Below are 18,856 nucleotides of genomic sequence, written 5' to 3'. Positions count from 1 at the left end.
AAAATGCAAGCGGTGGGACTCGAACCCACGCGTGCGAACACACTACGACCTGAACGTAGCACCTTGGACCACTCGGTCACGCTTGCTCATTGAAAGAAAGGAAACAATCCTTTATCCTGTTTCTGATTTGCCAGTCACAACGTATATCACCTCCATATGGAACAAGTATGAGTGAAATAAATATTTGGTGTTTGACTTCAAGTGTTGATGAGACGGATGATGAAGAGACTTCTTTCTGAACTCAGGATATCTAACTATTGATGAAGTCATTTCTTCTGAGAGAAGAGTCTCTAGGATTTTGTCAAGAGGCCAACCAAAGTAACGATCCGCGTAGTGAGAAGAAGATCGAAGAATCTATTTCTAAAGAGAACATTGCAGATGCAATAGATTTGAAGAATCGAGATTCGTTTTCAACTAGGAAGGAGAAAAGTGTATTATACAATTAAAAATGGATCGTAGCAAATCAATCGACGAGTTAATTCATGATGCGCGGATGCTTTCTTTTCAAGGAAAACATAAAGAAGCTATTGATATGTGGTTCTAGTGTTTTTAGTTGATCGCTAGATACCAACATGCTGTAAATCATGTAGCAGACCAAATGGTAAATGCGAATGGTGAAGAGCGGGAGAAAATGCAGAATCAGATCAACATGTATTTGGAAGAAGCGGATTGTATAAAAGGACTGATGAATTCTACAACTGAAGTGAACCCTGTTCAAGAGTCTTCCTCCATTCCAGTATCTTATTCTTCACCCTCTCAGCAGAGGATCCCTTTGCAGACGCCTCCCTCGGATTTGTTGAGTGATATTGGGAGAATGTTTATGGGAATTGGGAGGGAAGTTCGGAGTTTTGATGAAAAGTATAAGATTACTGAGACTGCAGTGAACACTGCAAAGGAGGTGACATCTAAAACAGCTGAAGTTATATCAAATCCTGAAGTACATGCGGTTTGTGTTGGTGATGTGTAGTGGGAGCAACGTGCAAACGCTATGAACGATTCGATTCGTCGTTGGAATGAAGAAAATCATGTTTCGGAGAAGATTTCAGCTGCTTTGGAGTCGGTGGCTCAAGTGACTCAGCATGTGTTTGACTCAATTTTCCCTTCAATGAGTGTTGTTGGGGAGACTAATGGACCTGTAAGTGATGAAGTGTATGCTACTTTGCCAATTGCTTCTCCTGTGAATGCATCCTCGGAAGCTCCAGTGGATGATATGCCTGCTGGTGATTCTGCTAGTCCAGCTGTTACGTCTACTGATGTTCCTTTGTCAGCGGCTCCCAGTGTTCCTCTGCAAACCTCTTCCAATACTCTGCAACCAATACACGTTTCTGAACCGATCCATCCGATGTACGAACAACATGATCCATCTAGAGCTAGTGAAATTGATTTGACTGTTTTCTCAAACACTTCATGTCCATGGGAGATACATACTAAACATTGCAGTTCCAATAACTAAATACAAGAGCCAATACCCTAGAATGAAACACTTTCCAATGAAAGGAGATTGCTTGATAATCGTATAAACTCCCCAAAGAAACAAGGGAGAAGCAGAAATGAGCATTCGCGTGATAATTTGTATATTTGCAGAGAAGAGACAAATGCAAAAGAGAAGCCCAAGATGAAGAAGAAAAGGCAACAATCGCCATTCCTTAGTTTTGGTAAGAAAACCAAGAGATGAATAGATCACTCTTCCAGCTAGGAGAATTGTTGGAGAAGCAATAAGAAAGTCCGGAACCTATATCACAGTCAACCGAATCAAACTACATGTTCCCAAGAATAGTACCCCAAAAGACCAACGTTCCAATACTTCTGTTCCACATACGAATAAACAGTGGATCCATTACAAGTGAACAGAGGAAACCATGAATCCGATGGACAGAAACGGATCGTGTTGTAGTAGAGGTAGAGAAAAATAGGAAGGATACTAATAACGATCGATAACGAAAGGAGAAGGGGAGACTGGGAAGCTTGAAGGAGTGTCGGCAAATAGAACAAAGGGATAAGAATGATACTATTTGATCGAAGGAGTGTTGAAAGAGCTACTGAAACTATCAATAAAAGAGGTTGAGGATGTTGTCCTTGCATGGAACGAACATATTGAAGAATAATGAAATTCGATAGAAATGAATACAAGGACTCGGAGTAGAAGGAAGAAAAGTGAATCGAAGCAGGATTATAGATGAAGAGAAGAGTAGCCTCATAGGATTGTTTTGGATTTCCCAAGACGAGATATGATATCCTGTAAAAGAGAATGGCTGAACCAACAAATACAACATTACTAGGGATCAAATATATCGACTCATACTACTTTATTAGGAAGAACAAGGACAATGAGGAAATACAATGAATAAGAAAAGGGAGAAGGGGAAAGAAGGCACAATTCAAGTCGTAACGATAACCAAAGTCTCCATTACCAAGGAAATGTCTATATGTAAGGAAGAGGAGCAAGAAATACAACCCATCCCAATTGAGAAACGGTATTATGATTGACAAGAGCTTACTAGAATCACTATGATAATGACCCTGCGATTCAAAACAGTGCTCCAATACATACTAGATAGATTGCTGTACTGTTGTCAAAGGAAGGAGCGAATGTGGTGGAGAAGACCGAAATACCGAGAACAAGGAGTCGAGAGAAAATAGAATGAAACAAAATATGGCCAAGAGATCGATTCATAGTGTATGACAAGAAACAATGGACAGACACTAAAAGACCTATGTCACAAAAACTCCATACTACTTCCAAGGAATGATATTAGCAATTTGACAAGATATGGAACTACATACACTCCCATTGCGACACCGATAGCATAACCACCCAGAGTATCACCTATCCAATGTGCTCCGAAATACACACGAGCGAACATTGTTGGCAAAGGGATTAACAAGGCAAGAGGGTTGGTAGTAAGGGAATAGAGAACACCTCCAATTACTGCAGCCTAGAGTCACAAAAGAATCAAAACAGTACCTGGGCACTATCTCCCGATGGAAAAGCTGGATTTGTGACGTCTTTTCTCAAAGGAATGATCCGATTTTGGATCTCATCTTCAGCAGGACGAGCCCGACCGAATAGATATTTCAACGGTTCTGTGAACAAGACCGTAATAACACTATAATTCAAATATGGCCAGAAGGAATACCAGCACAAACCCATGTAAAGACCGATCCGAACATTGATAAACAAAGAAATAGAAATGACAATAACGGGCAAGAGGTGGCGACCAAAGAGAAGGGCAGGAAAAAGAACGATCCATTCCAAAGGCTTTTTCAGACGCATTCTAGGAATCGACGGAAAAGTTTATGGATTACTGGTGCAATTTCCCACTGAATTTCTTGTCCACATTGGAGACTTCATGTAGAATCCCTTTGAGTCCGTAACTTCCATTCACAACCTGCTTGTCAACAGGATTGGAATTCAATGGATCCATTTCAACGACTATCAAAAGAATCTGGTTTAAGGCGAAGATGATTGTGAAGGAAACAATGGGCAAGTGGGAAAGTCTATGAATCTTGCAAACTGACAGAATAACACCATTGGCATCAATTTGTGTGAACTATACCTTTCAAGATCCTTATCTCAGAACGCTCCAATCTTTGTTCAAATTGTACATAGTAGCGAAATTCGATGAAGTGCATCAATATAACTCTCTATCTTAAGAAAAAAACCAAAGAGCAAGTCGCACTGGATTTCCCAATAAGAAACTAGAACGAAAAATTACCTCTGTGAACAGTTAATTCATATTCTTCTAATTATTATTTGCAATGCCATTCTGGAAAAAGCCTTCGCTCGAGGATCAAGTTATTGAATTGAAGATGACGTCACGGTCTTTGAATGCTCAGTACAAGAAGGCTGAGCAGGAAGCAAAGAATTATGAAAAGAAGATGAAGGCAGTACAGGTTGTGTTCTAGACTTAACGTTTAGGAGGTTGTTAAAGGTAATCAAGAAGGTGCTAAAATCTACGCTGAAGTAGTGTTGAGTTGCTTTGGTGAGAGGTAGAGTTCGATTCGTATGCGTAATCAGGCAAAGCAGTTTATGGTTCTTTCTAGCCGAGTCGAAGCAGCTGCTATGACAATGCAGAGCGTTTCTTCTATGTCTGGAGTAGGCTCAAAGTTCTTGAGTAATGTCTAGATTTCTAAATCTATGTCTTCGTGTGTTAGTGCCATTAAAGCTGCTTCAACATCCATGGATATTAATCGTGTAGGCGATGTGTTTGGGTTTTGAGTTTAGATGTATGCTGCTATGGATGGTTTTAAGCAGGCATGTGAGGACAGCAATGTCATGTATGCCTTGAGTGGTTTATTAAAGTGTAGGATGGCTGGTTTTACAGATGCTATGGGTTCTCAGTCTGTTGCTAGTTCTGTAGGTTCCATTATAGAATGAGACTGTAGGAGAGTGCAGATGCCCTATTGGCTCAGGCGCAGTTGGAAGTGGCCGCTGAAAAGGGTACTTTGGAGGGAACTGTTCCCGCTACTGCTGCTCAATTACCAGCTACTGCCCAAGCCAATCCTAATGATCTTGTCAACCGTCTTAACAATTTGTAAAGTAATATATGTTTGTTGAAGAGAGTGGTAATGAAGATGGTATATTCATGTAGGTCAGAGCAAAGGTAGTGTATCCAAGTGAATAGATGCAAAGGAGTATCCTAATAAGAGAAGCAAAGAAACGGTACCAAATTGACAGATACAAGGTTTTACAAAAATTAAATATATAAGCAGTTCAAGAAACAGAAATAAAACATGGATCCACCCGAATACTTGACATCACCAAACCGACTCTTAAGACTTCCCATCGAATTTGTCATGTCTCCAGCGAACGATCGTTTTCTCTTCGAATTCCGGAAGATTGCCTCTCTGGAATAGTCATCTCGTGGTTTGGATAATGTCCCTTCAGACTTCATCTATAAGTTACTATTGGAATGAATTGACACTCGTTTATAGATGGATGCAAGTGACTCTGGTCGGTACTGTTGATCATACTCTTCCAGATACTCTTTCACTCGCTTTTGTTTATCATCATTGGATTGGTTGCTTGAACTTATCTCTTCCTCCACTCCTCCAACTTGTGTTTTGGCTAGATACTCTCGAAGCTTCTTCTTTCGTTCTTCAGGGGTTTCTGCCCATGATGGATCAATCTAGTTAGTATAGAGATGAAACAATACAGTGCAACCACTAGGTACGTTTGCAAACCGTCTCGACCGAACTTCCGCAAAGGCGGACGAGAAGCCTGCATCAGGCATCATGGTCATCCATTCATCCCGCTTCTAAGTATCATCCTTCATGAACAAATCCACTAGTCGCTTTGGAGTTGGTTGCTCCGGTTGGGATTGTAGGAAGGGTTGTTCTGTCGGTTTACGTTCTTCTTGACCAGGTAGAGCCGGACCAACATCCTCTCCATCCTCTTCAATTTGCACGGGGATATCGTGCTGCATCATTTCCAGAATCTCTTTAGGAATTGAAGGTCCAATCAATAGTTCGTCTTTTGTTGATAAGAGAACAGGAGCAGGAGGTCGCACAGGACCCATTTGTACTTCGTCCTCCTCTTCATCCTCTAGGTCAATCGCATTCAAATCACCATCGACTTGAAATTGTTCAATAGGAGGCATAGAATCTGTAAGGCAGTCATAAAAGAGATCGCATATCCGTTTTCCGTCAAAAGCCTCCTCGTCCCAGAAATAGCCACGATTGGTCTGAGGAAGAGCAAGAAGGTCAAAAATAATGCGGAGTGTTCCTTGAATCATGGAATTTGATACTTTGGATACGTCTACAGCATAACCATGATCTAGAATATCTAATTGGGTCTTCAGATTAGCAGTATCTTCTGGATTTGTTTTTTTGAAGTCACGAAGGATTTGTTGGCATTTTCTAGATGTGAGATGCAGCTAGAGAGATACTTGATAGTATCATTATCTATAATCTCTTTCTGTTGTTCCTGCGTCTCTTTCAACGGACTTGGAGATGATGATTCATTCTTGGACCGTGAATGATGATGATGATGTCCTCTGCCTCGATGTTTATGTTTATGATGTCTTGACACTTCAGGACTCATGAATAGTGACAATTGACTAATTGTTCTTGTTTATAGGGAGTAAGTGAGAAGAAATAAGTGTGCTCGAATAGCTCAGCTGGTTAGAGCGTCGTGCTAATAACGCGAAGGTCTGGGGTTCGATCCCCCGTTTGAGCATTCTTTATTATTGCAAACAGGAAATGATTTATGAGAGTGGATATGTTTATGGCTTCTGGAGTGGGCATGGCTGCAATAATGAGATGGTGAGTGGTTATGGTCATGAGTCCGTGATGGACTGGGATGATGAGTAGAATAGTTACTAGTATGGGTCCTTGACCGACTTCGATCACGAGTTGTTGAGTGGTTGTGCTTTGATCGACTTCCAGCTCTTGACTTACTTCGGTCCCGAGTTGTTGAGTGGTTATGCTTTGATCGACTTCGTGCTCTTGATCTACTTCTGGTTCTTGAAGACTCACGATAACTCGAACGGCCTACATAATCCTCCCTTCTGTGCAATTCCACAGAATCCTTTCTCAACTCATCCCGCCTCTCTGTATCTCGTTTTCTTTGGTCTCCAGATTCCCCTTGCCTGTTCCACTCCTCTTGCCTCATTCGGTTCCCAGCATTTTGCTTCCTCCGGTATATGTTAATATCAAAAGGTGCACGAAAAGGACAGTCACGACCACCAAAACGCATCTGCCCACTTGGTTTCTTTCCACCTACACCTCCTCCTAAGCGACGAGGGATCCAACCAGGAACAGTCTGCTCTCGCATAAAATCAACTAGAATCTGAGCATCATCAAGTTGCATTCGATGGGCTCCAAAGAATGCCGAAGAAAAATCCTCATCATAGTAATATTCCACAAATGCATATTTCATCGAACATCCAGTAACAATATCACGAACCAATCTGAGTGATTTCAGCTTTCCATAACGTGAAAATGTCTGTATAAGAGTATCTTCAGTCGTCGTTTCACTACTAATTACAAAAGATTCCAACTACAACTTTAATCGACCAACAAAAAGTGTTCTATACGGATCACACTTATTATTACAGTCCTTTCGGCTGTCATCTACAAATAACCAGAATTACATACGTCAACAATGATTGTGATAAGCACGCACTAAACCATGATCATGAGGATGGATATCTGTTCCATCCATACTTCCATTTCGAATAGGATCATATTCCTGATGATACCTGCTCATCAACAAAGAACACAAATCTTAACCAGAAACCCATATCACGGCGACGATAATTACTCATCTGTAATTTTAAAGGAACAAACACAACAATGGAGATGAGCTTGAACTAATCGTGGAACAAAGATAGCTTCCAACGGTTCTTCAGAGTTCTTAATGACTACTTCTACGGAAATAGGCGATGAACGATCGAATGACAGATGTCGATTCTTATAACTAGCTCCATTGAACACTAATCGGACTTCGTTATATCGTGTCATTAAAATGTTGGCTACGACACAGTCCACATTATATCTATTCATTATCGTTTTTTGGTACCCCCACCTTGTAATAGCAGAAGTGGCTTTATCCAGAAGAATAGTTGTATCTGTCTCTAACTTGAACGATACTAGATAGGCTTCAGGAGCCCATATATTCGATACCATGTAGAGCATCTTGGGTGTATTCGTTAGAGCCAAATATGGCTTTCCATCAGACGACTGAATCTTATGTGTATTCATATCACGGAGTGGCACATAGAAATCCGATACAGCAGCTGCAGAATATACCATGAGTTGTGAACCAAGACAAGAACATGCCAGACACACATGACGAAAAAGGACCATGTATTCAAATACAGTAGTGAACGGGATCTCCAACAGAGACTTCGCTGCCTGCACTTCTTTCCACTGTTTGTATATGGAAAGGACACATTCAGGAAGCGATGAAACTATGTTTAAAGCCAAGACCAACGAATACACAAGAGAGAGTGATCGGAAGCAACTCCATCTAGTAATGCATCAGAAAGTTGAGATTCGATATAAGATCGAAACGGTCTTTTCGAAGATTCACGATAAAGGAAAAGGACTACATAGTCTTGACGAAGAAAATACCTATCCATGATCTTCGCTATTGATACTCACTCTGCACTTGTCGCACCTCTAGATCCGGTAGAAAAGTTATCGATGAAACGAACGGTGTTCTTTTCCAAAGGAATTGTGGTTCCACCAGAAGTGATAATAACGAGTGGCTTGTGGTTACTCTGGGCAATTCCAACGAGTTCTTGAACACTTTCTTGAACTACTTCGGGAATCTAGATATAATAGACTCAAGCTAGGAGGGACCGATAGTTCTATCGAGTTTAGGAAGTCCTCGCACTCTTTCACAGTGGAACTGTTGATCATTTGGTGGCAATTGACAAAAAGAGAAGTCTGTCAATTCTATTTCTGAGGATTTGGGTATGCTAAGAATTGCATCTTCTAGAATTGGTCGAAGGTTGTTCGGCATTCGAGGCTTTGCAGCGACAACTGCGAATTACGAGTACTGGTGAAGGATTTGCTTCATTCTAGTTATAATTTGATTGTTATTGGAGGAGGATCGGGAGGAATTAGCTGTGCTCAGCAGGCAAGTGCCAATGGTACTCCATTATGGGTATTATGAATGATAGGGGCCCATGTTGCGCTTCTTGACTATGTTAGTCCTAGTTCCCAGGGAACAACCTGGGGTTTGGGAGGAACATGTGTCAATGTTGGTTGTATTCCAAAGAAGTTATTCCATTTAACTGCCCAGTATTGTGACAATGAGCAGGATGCTCTTCAAGTTGGGTTTGCGGAATCCCATCGTCGACCGGACTGGGATACGATGGTTACAAACATTTCAAACTATATCCGTTCCCTGAACTTTAAGTATCGGGGTAGTTTAATGGATGAAGATGTGGAGTATGGATTTGCTTTGTTTCTCATTCTAGATATCTGAATGCCAAGGGTTCCTTTGTGGATAATCATACCGTTCATGTAGAAGGAAAGGATATTACTGCCGATCACATTGTAATTGCAACGGGAGGGCGTCCTTTAATTCCGTAATCGGAATTATGACAAATTCATTTATAGGGATATCCCCGGTGCTCGTGAATTTGGTATCACTAGTGACGATTTGTTCCGTTTGAAGAAGGAACCTGGAAAGACCCTTATTGTTGGGGCTTCGTATATTGCACTGGAATGTGCGGGCTTTTTAAATAGTTTTGGATACGACACATCGGTGATGGTCCGTTCTCGTGTCTTGCGTCGATTTGATGAGCAAATGGCTCAGTTGATTCAAGAGGATATGACCAATCATGGAGTTCACTTCCTTGAGCGGTCGTTACCTGATAGGATTAGCAAGGAGGCGGACGGGAAATTACTCGTTGAATGGACGGTGAATAACGTCACCAAGAGACAGGATGTTTTTGATACTGTGATGTTTGCAACAGGTCGGCGTGCTTGTACTGATGAGTTGAATCTCTCTGCGGTGAAGCTTTTTGCCGAACCAGATTCAGGCAAGATTGTGTGTCCTGCAGGAGAAACAACACGTGTTCCCAACATCCATGTGATTGGAGATGCTCGTTATGGGAACCCTGAACTCACTCCTGTTGCCATAAAGCAAGGTAAATTACTAGCAGATCGTCTCTTTGGCGGTAGTAGTAAGCAGATGGATTATTCTCTGATTCCAACGACCGTGTTTACTCCCTTGGAGTATTCGTGTGTAGGAATGACAGAGGAAGAAGCTGTGAAGAGTGCGTCTGTGGATGTGTATCATATGAAGTAAGCAAGGAGGTGGAGCCTGATGCATAGATATAATACATTGGAGATGAATTATTTGGGCCGAATGAATAAGAAGAACGAACCAGAGGAGAATATATGCTATTCAAAAGTGATTTGCATGCATGAGGCACCTCGGAAAGTCTTAGGAGTTCATATATTGGGTCCTAATTCGGGAGATATCATTCAGGGAATTGCTCTCAGTATGAAGTTGGGAGTTACCAAAGAAGATATGGATGATGTGGTTCCAATTCATCCAACGCATGGAGAGGAAGTCTTCAGTCTATCGGTAACTAAGGAGCAGGACCGGAATGCTGCCAAACGGAGTTGCTGAGCTAACTAAATGCAATACGGGTACCGCGACAATGTTGGTTTCCATCTATGGTGGTTCTGCGATATGTGCAGTAGATTAAAGGTGTTGCGATATTGTGTGCAGTTGAGGGTGTTGTGTGGTGTACGCAGTTAACTAAAGATGCTGTGATGTTGCACACAGTTAACTAAAGGTTTTGTGATGTTGTACACAGTTAACTAGGGTGATATGACATTACATTGCTGTAACTTATGAAACAACGTCACAGTATAAAAGTCATTAGAAACATCACAGTCTCTTGGCTTCAGGACACTACAACACTTTCTTACTATACTACACAACTATCACCGACCTTGTCGTCTGTATTGCATTACTGGTTGGATTAGAGGAGATCCAAATTCTATGATGGGGTGTAGGGAAACTCTTTGAGACTTACATTTCTGAACTTTTGGCATTGAATCTGAATTGTTTCGATAGAACAAACAGAATACAAAACAATTTCTTAATTGCCAGCATGATCTGCATCAATAAAGAGGAAATAGGGAAGCATAATACCAATAACCATGAAGATAAGATGCCACGCCTTGAGATTGCTACCAATTTCAGGAACGATATGAGTAATGGACACATAAAGGAAGGTTCCAGCAGAAAAAGCAAAGGCCACAGGCATTGCCGTCTCATTAATATGGGAGACCCAAAGAGTGGCTAATGCTGTACAGAATGTAGCTACTGGAGTGGTTGCAGCAAAGATACTGATATGAGGTAAAGCTAGAAGTCAAAAGATTCAAGAATCACAAACACTGCTTGACTGTTAACTGCAACTTCTTGAAATAAGCTCCAAGACCAAAAGAAGCGGCAGACTTATGAAGGACAATGGCAAAGAAGATAATCCAAAGAACCTTAGGGTGGGAATCGAGCATCGTTGCACCAATTGCCACGCCATCAAAGATAGAGTGGAAACAAAGACCCCATACAGTAGCTTGGTAGGGATGTCTATGATTGACTTCTTCTACACGATTGATCTCTTCATTATGGCCTTCCTGATCATGGTCGTGATTGCATTCACCTCCTTCATGACTGTGATCGCACTCACCGTGCTCATGACCACACTCACCTTCTCCATGCTCATGATCACCATGACTGTGACTATGACCACACATCCGATGAGTCAAAGCATCCACCATCATCATAAGAGAGAAACCACTGGTAATACAAATACCAATCAGACGATACACAGCCATCTCCGCCTCCTCAGACCCTTCCGCATGCGAGTGCTCCAATGCGTCTGAAATGGACTCTGGAATAACCACACAGAATGCCGCTCCCACCATCAATCCAGCACCCAAGGCACTGATAAACGAGAGTCCAAGCTTTCCTACACGCAACCAAAGAGGAAGATAACACATAAACTCGGTCCAGAGGAACAGCAATACACACAGCAAGATAATCAACCACAGCGATGCTGAACGACTCTCTGCCAATTCTACAAGCTCACGAAACATTCTGTCTTTGAATAATAATACAATTCCATTTCGTGAACCGAGGACGCACTAACGGTTTTTTCTGAAATACAGCAATGATACCTATTGCTGTACTATTGTGTTCCGAGTCATCGAGGATTGGATAAGATCCGATTTCCTTTTGCCTGCTCGCAAATAACGAAACAGACTGACACTTAGAAACACTCTCACAAAGCTTTTCAATCTATTACATGGTATATCAAATTGTTATTCGAAACTTACTATTAGGTAGGTGAGAGACGTATAATCGAAAAGCAGGATGAAAATGAGAAGAAGGAAGAAGTGGTCTCTGTTACCAGTGTACAAATCCAAAAGGGTCGTTTATTACAAATAGAATGGATATAGCTTCAAACGATGTCTTTGTTGGCTTGATGTTGGATTGAACAAGTACTCAAGGATTTATTGTGACAAAGTATAGAATTTCCTTTTATAAACGAGGAAATATGGAGAATCCAATCTGCGCTTTTTCACTTAGGGATTTATTACCGGAAGTGATTGGAGTAGGGTTCAGTCAATGAGATACAATGTAGAATACTGTTTCCATGCGTGATCTTCAAGGTAGCATTCTTTTTTCCTTTTCCTGTATCTCCGATGAAAGGGCAGAAGATTGGGTGTGTTATATACTGAATTTGCGAAAGAGACCCACACGACCGAAGGAAATGACACTTTCATCGTTGTTTTTCAACAAGTCCCATTTTATTCAAAAGTACCCTGACTCTCTCGTTTCACTGACCTCGATTGTGAATACTTCTCTCCTTGTGAAGATTGAATCTCTTCAAACAGTAGCAGCTATTCCACCAGAAGATCGTATGGACTATGTAAATCACGTAGTTTCTTCTCATTTCATTTATAAGTAGTGTGATCTCTCTGAAACAGGTATTCGAAGTGTATTTTGGAGATTATGTTTGGGTTGCATTGATGGAAACTGTATGGATGGTGGATGAATATCATATAAGGTTCTTTGAATACATGGCCAATTCAAGTTTCAAAGCAACGCGAGTATTATGAATCGATCCGTTCTAAGCACATGGATATTATCGCAAAAGCGCAGCGTATCGGCTGTCAGGAGGCCGTAGAAGCTCGCGGATCTACAGCCTATCGAGAATTGCGGGAATTGGAACAAGTGATCCGTAAAGATTGTACTCGTACTTTTAGTGACTACCTATTCTTCAAGAGTTCTTTAATCCAGGATTTGGTAGTACGTCTAGTGTTAGTGTATTCTGTGGAGCATTCTGAAATGGGATATAAACAGGGAATGACGGATATTCTAGCAGTACTGCTTCTGTGCTTGTTTTGTGAGCGGAATCGACATAGATCCGGTGAAGGAAACAATCACACATGGGAACTACTGGACTCTCATTTGAAATACCAGAAGGAACGATTGGAGAAGGACAATGAAACTGCTGTGCATCAACTGTTGATTTGAGGATGTGAAATGATATATAGGAATAAGGATCAACAAGTGGTGTATGATGTACTGACCTCTTTAACAGATGAACGATATTTGGAACATGATTGTTACATGTTGCTTGAGCGTTTGATGACATTACTTCGAGGATGTTATGTTGATGGTGATACATGGAATTTGACCCATCGGATTGATCATGTCATGTGGTTAGTTGAGCAGTGCGAGACCCTGGAAATGAATAGAGAGGGAGTGGAGAGGAGTGGAGAGGGAGCTAATAGAACTGCAGAGACAGTAACGAATACGATAGATTCAAAACGCATTACCAATCAGAGGGATACAAAGCACAGAATTGAGAATTTGGGTAATGTGAAACCACTTCTACAGCAGAATACTGCCCAGCAACAAGAGAACCCCAAAATGAACCAACACCTTCTTACCTATCTCAATGAACTTGGAATTCTACCATCCATGTTTCTCCTAAGATGGATCCGGTTACTTCTCTCTCGAGAAGTGTCAATCGAAGCTGTTTTCTTTCTATGGGACCGTTTATTCATCTGGACTGAACCTGCTCTTCCTCTTCTGGATTATATTGCTGCTTCTTTACTTCTCACTCTTCGAGATTCTATATATGCTTGCCAAGGCATCCAGGATGCTCTTACTCTTCTTCAAGAAGGCAGGAGGAATATTAGTGTGAAGTTCGTGTGGAAAGTCTCTCAACTCCTATGGAAAGTAGTGCAATGAATTGTCGTTAAGAGTAGACATATGAAACTCCAAAAGAAACGAAAAAGGAGCCAGTACGGTTGCTGGATCGGATATTGAAATATGCAAAAGAGAAGTCTCCCAGATCAGAAGACGAAAGACAGAAGGACAATACTATTCATGATGGAACCACAACGATCCTGTCAAAGTACTTTAGGAAATGACATTATCAGTATCGCAATGATTTTTGTTCCTAACAAACAATCGATACTGGACTTCTAGGGCATACAGGAAAGGAAAGATCATCGTCATGCATTGCTTTCATTAACCTCCGATGTAGAGCAGAAACTGAAGACGTCCCTGACTTCAATTCCTTCGATAAAACTAGTGAATACGTCGATCTATTCACGAGAAAGACATCAACACGTACGTTTTATGCGGAACATCGAACCCAAACTCATTCATCAACATAAAGAATCGGAATCCTTCAAACCGTAATCGCTGGATGAATTGTACCTTATTGAATCCATAATCAATGTAATAAGGATGGAAGAGAGGAGTCCTTTGTGATCGACGAAGGATTACATATGGTTCCATAGTCGAATAGTTCATACACATCATTGGCTGAATCGCTTCATCTCCAGAATGATACCAATAATCCCCAAGATATTGCTATAATTGACAATCTAATAGACAAATACATGCTTATTCATATTTGGATTAGCAAGATTAGCCGCCTTTTGATTGACATATATGAGCAAATCCTTCTTTGTATGAGGAATACGTGCAACAAGTCTATTTCAAACAAATCTAGAAATCCTACTCATCAGTGAGTTTATTCTGCGAACCATACAGACTGCGCAGCGAAGGAGTGAATTGGAATGCTGGTAGGATCAATGCTGCTTTGTGCAACTGCGTAAGAGAAAAAGGCAAGGACTGAAATGTAGTGAGAAGGGAATCCGATGGCCATAGATCCATATCAAGATTCACATAATGTGTCGTAATACAGTTCAAAATGGCTATATCCCGTAGCAAATTGATGGGATAGATCCGATTTGATTTGACAATCTTCTTTTCTGGATGAATCCAAACATAATTCTGCTTTCCTGGAATGTATAAAGAGATACGCACGTGCTTGCGATAGCGAAGACTTCGAAGAACCTTCTGAACTGCAGGCAACTCCGAAGTATCAGCAATCACAGCCAATGAGATATATCCTTTCCATCTTCTCAACAAATGTGGTAAATAGTTTAATCGATCCACACTACAGTGAAATAAGAATTGAATTCCTACGAAGTATGGGCTACAAATGTAAGCTGAGAAGAAGAATGATTCTGTGGTAGTGGCTGCGGTGAAAAGGTATAGAAATAACGAGAATCTGAGTCCCAAGAGAGGAGAGAATGCCCTTGACAAAAACTATAGATGTCATGACCGTGACACTTCTGGACTAGATGCCTCTTATGGTTCTTCACAATGGACAGAAGGGATTCAGAGTCTGGAGCAAGTACATGGGATGAAACTGTGAGTGGCAGAAATTTCTTGAGAAGATAGGTCATATTGAAGAGATTACGAAGAGGCAAATCGAAAGACTGAGCTTCTGACCAAAGACGAGTTAAGGTTTCTGTTTGATACCGGTTACTGAAAACAGATGATACGGTAGAATGTAGGCGTATATTCGACGATGAGAAAGGGTTAGATGAATTTGGAGAATCGCTTGAGAGAAGTGAAGTACTTATTGTAGACACTAGTGATTTGTTTGCAACGATAAAAGATTGTGGAACCATAGAGGAAACGACAGCAGCTTTTTGAATTGTATCTGAGTTACGAAGACATTCCATGGAGGTGTTCGAAGCCACCGACACTACCGAATTACAGGAAATACCTGTCGATGTGCGCGTCTCATTAATAGGAACAGAAGTCGATTGAGGCATACTGGAAGTAATCAAAGATGAGGTTGCTTCATTCCAGGAAACTGTCGACACTTGAGATACATATGAACTACTAGCAACAGTCTGAGACACATTAAGAGCAACAACAGATTCAGTTGAGGTAACTAGCGATACTTGTGATATATTCGAAACAACAGAAGATGGTATAATCAAATCCATAGCTTCCGATATAGACACTTTCGAGAAATCTTCATCAGTGTTTCCATTACAACTTGAGGCGTTCTTTGATAGTAAAAGACTACTAATACCCGAATTCAATCCCATAGACTTGGGTATCTCCCCATGGACTGGATTCCCTCTATTATCAATATTGAATTCCACAATTCCAATAGACCTATTCTTCTGTACATTTCTTTCATCTTCTTCGTTCAACACTATATCATAAGCAGAAAAACACGATTGAATATAATAGAACCATTCTCTAGAAGCTGTCGTTTCGAAAAAGTACAAAAACAGAAGAAGTCCGAAAAGGACCTCATTCACACACCCTCTCATACTCCAACAGAATCAAAATACGGAAAAGAAACAAATTACAACAACAGAAAACTAAACTTAGAAATTATGACCGATAAGGAGACCAAACACTTCCCGTATTTGAAGGGACCTGATAAGTGTAATGAACAGTGTGACTAGATAATCCTGGCTGAGAAGGAGGGTAAATAGGATTCGGATAATTACCTATAGACTGTGACTGGTTGACGCACACTTGCACTGGTGCCCGATAATATGCCTGCTGCGGAACCTGAACAGGGACAGAGGATTGAACAAAAGGAGGAGGTACCGAAACAGCTGATGGCTGCTGCGGAACCATGGAAAAGGCTGGCTGCTTGGGAGGAAAAGTACGGACCATTTGTTTTGGCTTGTAAATGATCGGAGGAGGGGCAACAATAGCGGCAGGGTGTTGCTGATAGTACATTGCCTTCCGCTGTTGTTCTTGCGGAGTAAGCACATATTTCAACAATGGACATTCGGGACATCCACTCACATCTACCAATTGGGGTAATGAAACACCATCTAAGAATGATAGATTCAACCATCAGATACTCCTCTGAAGACATGGCAAACAACATAGGTTGCACATTTCATTATAAAAAGATTCGTACTGTGCTGGATACACCATAAGAGAAAAGTGAATCCGACAAAGGAAATCAACTTCAAGGTTATTCATCTCGTTCACTTTCAGATTGGCAAAACTACCATAGAATTCGGACTTGTAACAAATCTCATCGAAAAACTTCTGAGCCAAAACAATTCTATAATGAACTCTAACAAAAATAAATACGATGCAGTTATCACATTCTTGATCGATGTACTACAAATAACACCACGATTGGATTCATGAAAGCGTCGAATGTAGATTAGAGAAATGAAGAAACATTCAAGTGAACAACACATTCTTCCAAAGAGCCTAAGGTTAATCAAATAAGATTCACTGTACCGCTTGAAGAAATCGGTTAACGATAACTGGACATCGTTATAATTGCTGAACAGGGACTGATCAATATATCTCCGATTCTATATATAATTTACAAGTTGTAACCATACCTTTTCACTCTCTTCCAAAAGAGAATTGATAAAGTAAACATATATGTGTGAAATATCTGTTATGTTATAGGCCTCCATTCCGTAATATGAGTTACAACAACAAGCGAAGAATGGAAACACACAAATCCAAATCCAACTCTTCCGATCTATCAAATGTCCCTTAACCGAAGGAATAAAGCACTGTATGTGCCTAACCTTAATGAGTAAAGGATAATGGAATGAAACTGGGAATTGGAATTCCGAAAAACAAACTGATTCTGTGTTCAGTTTCAAACCAGCAGTAGAGAATCTGCAATTATATGGGCTACTTCTAGTAGATCTGTCTTTGCAACGATTGTACCAATTAAACAAATACGATCTCAAATACGATCATTTACTCTGTTATTGATTATCACAATGTTCAGTATTAGCATTAGGATAAGGACCAGGAGCATAGGTGTTCAACGTGCCACCCATATCCCAATTCCAGGTGAAATGACATTGCTTAGTATCCTTTTCATCAACCATATCGTAATACCAGAAGTTGACACCACTTGAAGCAGAACAAATTGGAGGATACGTAACTGCCTCTGCATAGCATTGACTCTCACTCCTGTTTCAGCACGATTACAAGTACCTCTCAAGGCAGCATCGAATCCATCATTGAACTCGTTGTATCCATTGGTATTGAAGTTCATCATAGTCAATTTAGGGAAATTCTCCTTATCAGTACACATTGTATGAGGATTTGAAACAATAGTTGCAATCATTCCAGTAGCATCTGTTGAAGCCTCATGAGTAGCAGCCTTATGGCCAGTCACTTGGAAGTACTCAAGATTCATGAAGTATCCCTTATCACGATTATCAATCATCCACTGAATCAGTGTGTTCAATTTTTTCATCTTGAAAGAATCATCTCCAAATACAATTCGAGAAGGATAAGTGAATTCAGAAAGAGAGATTAGAGGAATAGCAAGAGTAGCATCAACATATCTCACAATCTTGTAATCAGAATAGAAGTACATATCAATAGGAGATGGATTTCTTTTAGTCTGAGCAGCCAGAGATAACACCATTGTTTGGATTAAGAGTCATACTATCTGGAAGAGCAGGAGTGATTGCCCAAGAAGAATACAACATACTGCTCATAGGTTGAATGAGAACGCTGCCAATACCAATACTTAGAATGACAACTCTTGGAGAATACAAGAGTTCAGGTCGATTACAGGTCATGAATTGAAGTTCAGTAATATGAGCTTAAGGAGATGATTGAACAGAATTGACAGTGAACTTGATTGATTTGAATTGTGAAGGAGAATTCAATGACTATTGTTTCCATGAATTCGCATTATAAGTCTGACCATATTGAGTCAATAGAGTAGTCCAAGAAGAACCAGAATCACTTCCTGATACAATGAATGAAGAAGGAGAGTATTCTGGATAATCGTCAGTATATAATCGAATAGAATTGATATAAGGAATGATAGTTTCAAATGAACCAATCACATAGGCAGGAAGAGAAGAAGGAGATATCGCTGCACGATTATTCCACTTGTAATCAAATGCTTCTGAACGATAATTGAATGTTCCAGAAGCAGAGATGTCATGAGGATAAACAGAACAAGGATTATCAGTAGAAATGCCAGATTGATAAGAAATGAAAGAATTGAAATCGATAGTTCTTTCA

At 40.6% G+C, this 18,856-nt stretch overlaps 10 protein-coding genes across 10 annotated transcripts; 3 read left to right on the top strand and 7 right to left on the bottom strand.

Moving 5' to 3' along the window:
- Positions 1-2,717: 2,717 nt before the first annotated feature.
- Positions 2,718-3,274, bottom strand: JH06_3227 (phosphatidic acid phosphatase; the record flags this gene model as incomplete). Its single annotated transcript, XM_014670913.1, has 3 exons — positions 2,718-2,936; positions 2,966-3,107; positions 3,138-3,274. The coding sequence occupies 3 exons, from the start codon at positions 3,272-3,274 to the stop codon at positions 2,718-2,720; spliced, it is 498 nt and encodes a 165-aa protein (XP_014526399.1).
- Positions 3,275-3,759: 485 nt separating this feature from the next.
- Positions 3,760-4,539, top strand: JH06_3226 (hypothetical protein; the record flags this gene model as incomplete). Its single annotated transcript, XM_014670912.1, has 7 exons — positions 3,760-3,888; positions 3,920-3,964; positions 3,995-4,096; positions 4,127-4,195; positions 4,226-4,278; positions 4,309-4,357; positions 4,387-4,539. The coding sequence occupies 7 exons, from the start codon at positions 3,760-3,762 to the stop codon at positions 4,537-4,539; spliced, it is 600 nt and encodes a 199-aa protein (XP_014526398.1).
- A 356-nt stretch (positions 4,540-4,895) lies between these two features.
- JH06_3225 (hypothetical protein) lies at positions 4,896-5,735 on the bottom strand (the record flags this gene model as incomplete). The annotated part of the gene is made up of 3 exons (XM_014670911.1): positions 4,896-5,129; positions 5,175-5,258; positions 5,289-5,735. 3 exons carry the CDS (start codon positions 5,733-5,735, stop codon positions 4,896-4,898), a joined length of 765 nt encoding a protein of 254 aa, XP_014526397.1.
- Positions 5,736-6,123: 388 nt separating this feature from the next.
- On the bottom strand, positions 6,124-8,367 carry JH06_3224 (phosphopantothenate cysteine ligase; the record flags this gene model as incomplete). Its single annotated transcript, XM_014670910.1, is given in 9 exon segments — positions 6,124-6,492; positions 6,524-6,977; positions 7,005-7,074; positions 7,105-7,192; positions 7,203-7,313; positions 7,327-7,913; positions 7,937-8,076; positions 8,107-8,276; positions 8,308-8,367. 9 exon segments carry the CDS (start codon positions 8,365-8,367, stop codon positions 6,124-6,126), a joined length of 2,049 nt encoding a protein of 682 aa, XP_014526396.1.
- Positions 8,368-8,623: 256 nt separating this feature from the next.
- Positions 8,624-10,093, top strand: JH06_3223 (thioredoxin reductase mitochondrial; the record flags this gene model as incomplete). The annotated part of the gene is made up of 4 exons (XM_014670909.1): positions 8,624-8,901; positions 8,931-9,041; positions 9,073-9,762; positions 9,793-10,093. The coding sequence occupies 4 exons, from the start codon at positions 8,624-8,626 to the stop codon at positions 10,091-10,093; spliced, it is 1,380 nt and encodes a 459-aa protein (XP_014526395.1).
- Positions 10,094-10,571: 478 nt separating this feature from the next.
- Positions 10,572-11,571, bottom strand: JH06_3222 (zinc transporter protein; the record flags this gene model as incomplete). Its single annotated transcript, XM_014670908.1, has 2 exons — positions 10,572-10,837; positions 10,869-11,571. 2 exons carry the CDS (start codon positions 11,569-11,571, stop codon positions 10,572-10,574), a joined length of 969 nt encoding a protein of 322 aa, XP_014526394.1.
- Positions 11,572-12,616: 1,045 nt separating this feature from the next.
- Positions 12,617-13,235, top strand: JH06_3221 (RAB GTPase activating; the record flags this gene model as incomplete). Its single annotated transcript, XM_014670907.1, is given in 3 exon segments — positions 12,617-13,005; positions 13,036-13,200; positions 13,217-13,235. The coding sequence occupies 3 exon segments, from the start codon at positions 12,617-12,619 to the stop codon at positions 13,233-13,235; spliced, it is 573 nt and encodes a 190-aa protein (XP_014526393.1).
- Positions 13,236-14,101: 866 nt separating this feature from the next.
- JH06_3220 (hypothetical protein) lies at positions 14,102-15,125 on the bottom strand (the record flags this gene model as incomplete). The annotated part of the gene is made up of 5 exons (XM_014670906.1): positions 14,102-14,368; positions 14,398-14,491; positions 14,520-14,960; positions 14,990-15,042; positions 15,069-15,125. 5 exons carry the CDS (start codon positions 15,123-15,125, stop codon positions 14,102-14,104), a joined length of 912 nt encoding a protein of 303 aa, XP_014526392.1.
- Positions 15,126-16,204: 1,079 nt separating this feature from the next.
- Positions 16,205-17,268, bottom strand: JH06_3219 (cyclin; the record flags this gene model as incomplete). Its single annotated transcript, XM_014670905.1, has 5 exons — positions 16,205-16,659; positions 16,690-16,898; positions 16,928-17,053; positions 17,084-17,160; positions 17,191-17,268. The coding sequence occupies 5 exons, from the start codon at positions 17,266-17,268 to the stop codon at positions 16,205-16,207; spliced, it is 945 nt and encodes a 314-aa protein (XP_014526391.1).
- A 303-nt stretch (positions 17,269-17,571) lies between these two features.
- JH06_3218 (hypothetical protein) lies at positions 17,572-18,245 on the bottom strand (the record flags this gene model as incomplete). The annotated part of the gene is made up of 2 exons (XM_014670904.1): positions 17,572-17,722; positions 17,755-18,245. 2 exons carry the CDS (start codon positions 18,243-18,245, stop codon positions 17,572-17,574), a joined length of 642 nt encoding a protein of 213 aa, XP_014526390.1.
- Positions 18,246-18,856: the final 611 nt, after the last annotated feature.

This window comes from Blastocystis sp. subtype 4, assembly GCF_000743755.1.
Source record: "Blastocystis sp. subtype 4 strain WR1 chromosome Unknown seqid_0215, whole genome shotgun sequence".
Classification (NCBI taxonomy): Eukaryota; class Bigyra; order Opalinata; family Blastocystidae; genus Blastocystis; species Blastocystis sp. subtype 4.
The sequence above is the reverse complement of the archived record's forward strand: the minus strand, read 5'-3'. Positions and strand labels throughout refer to the sequence as shown.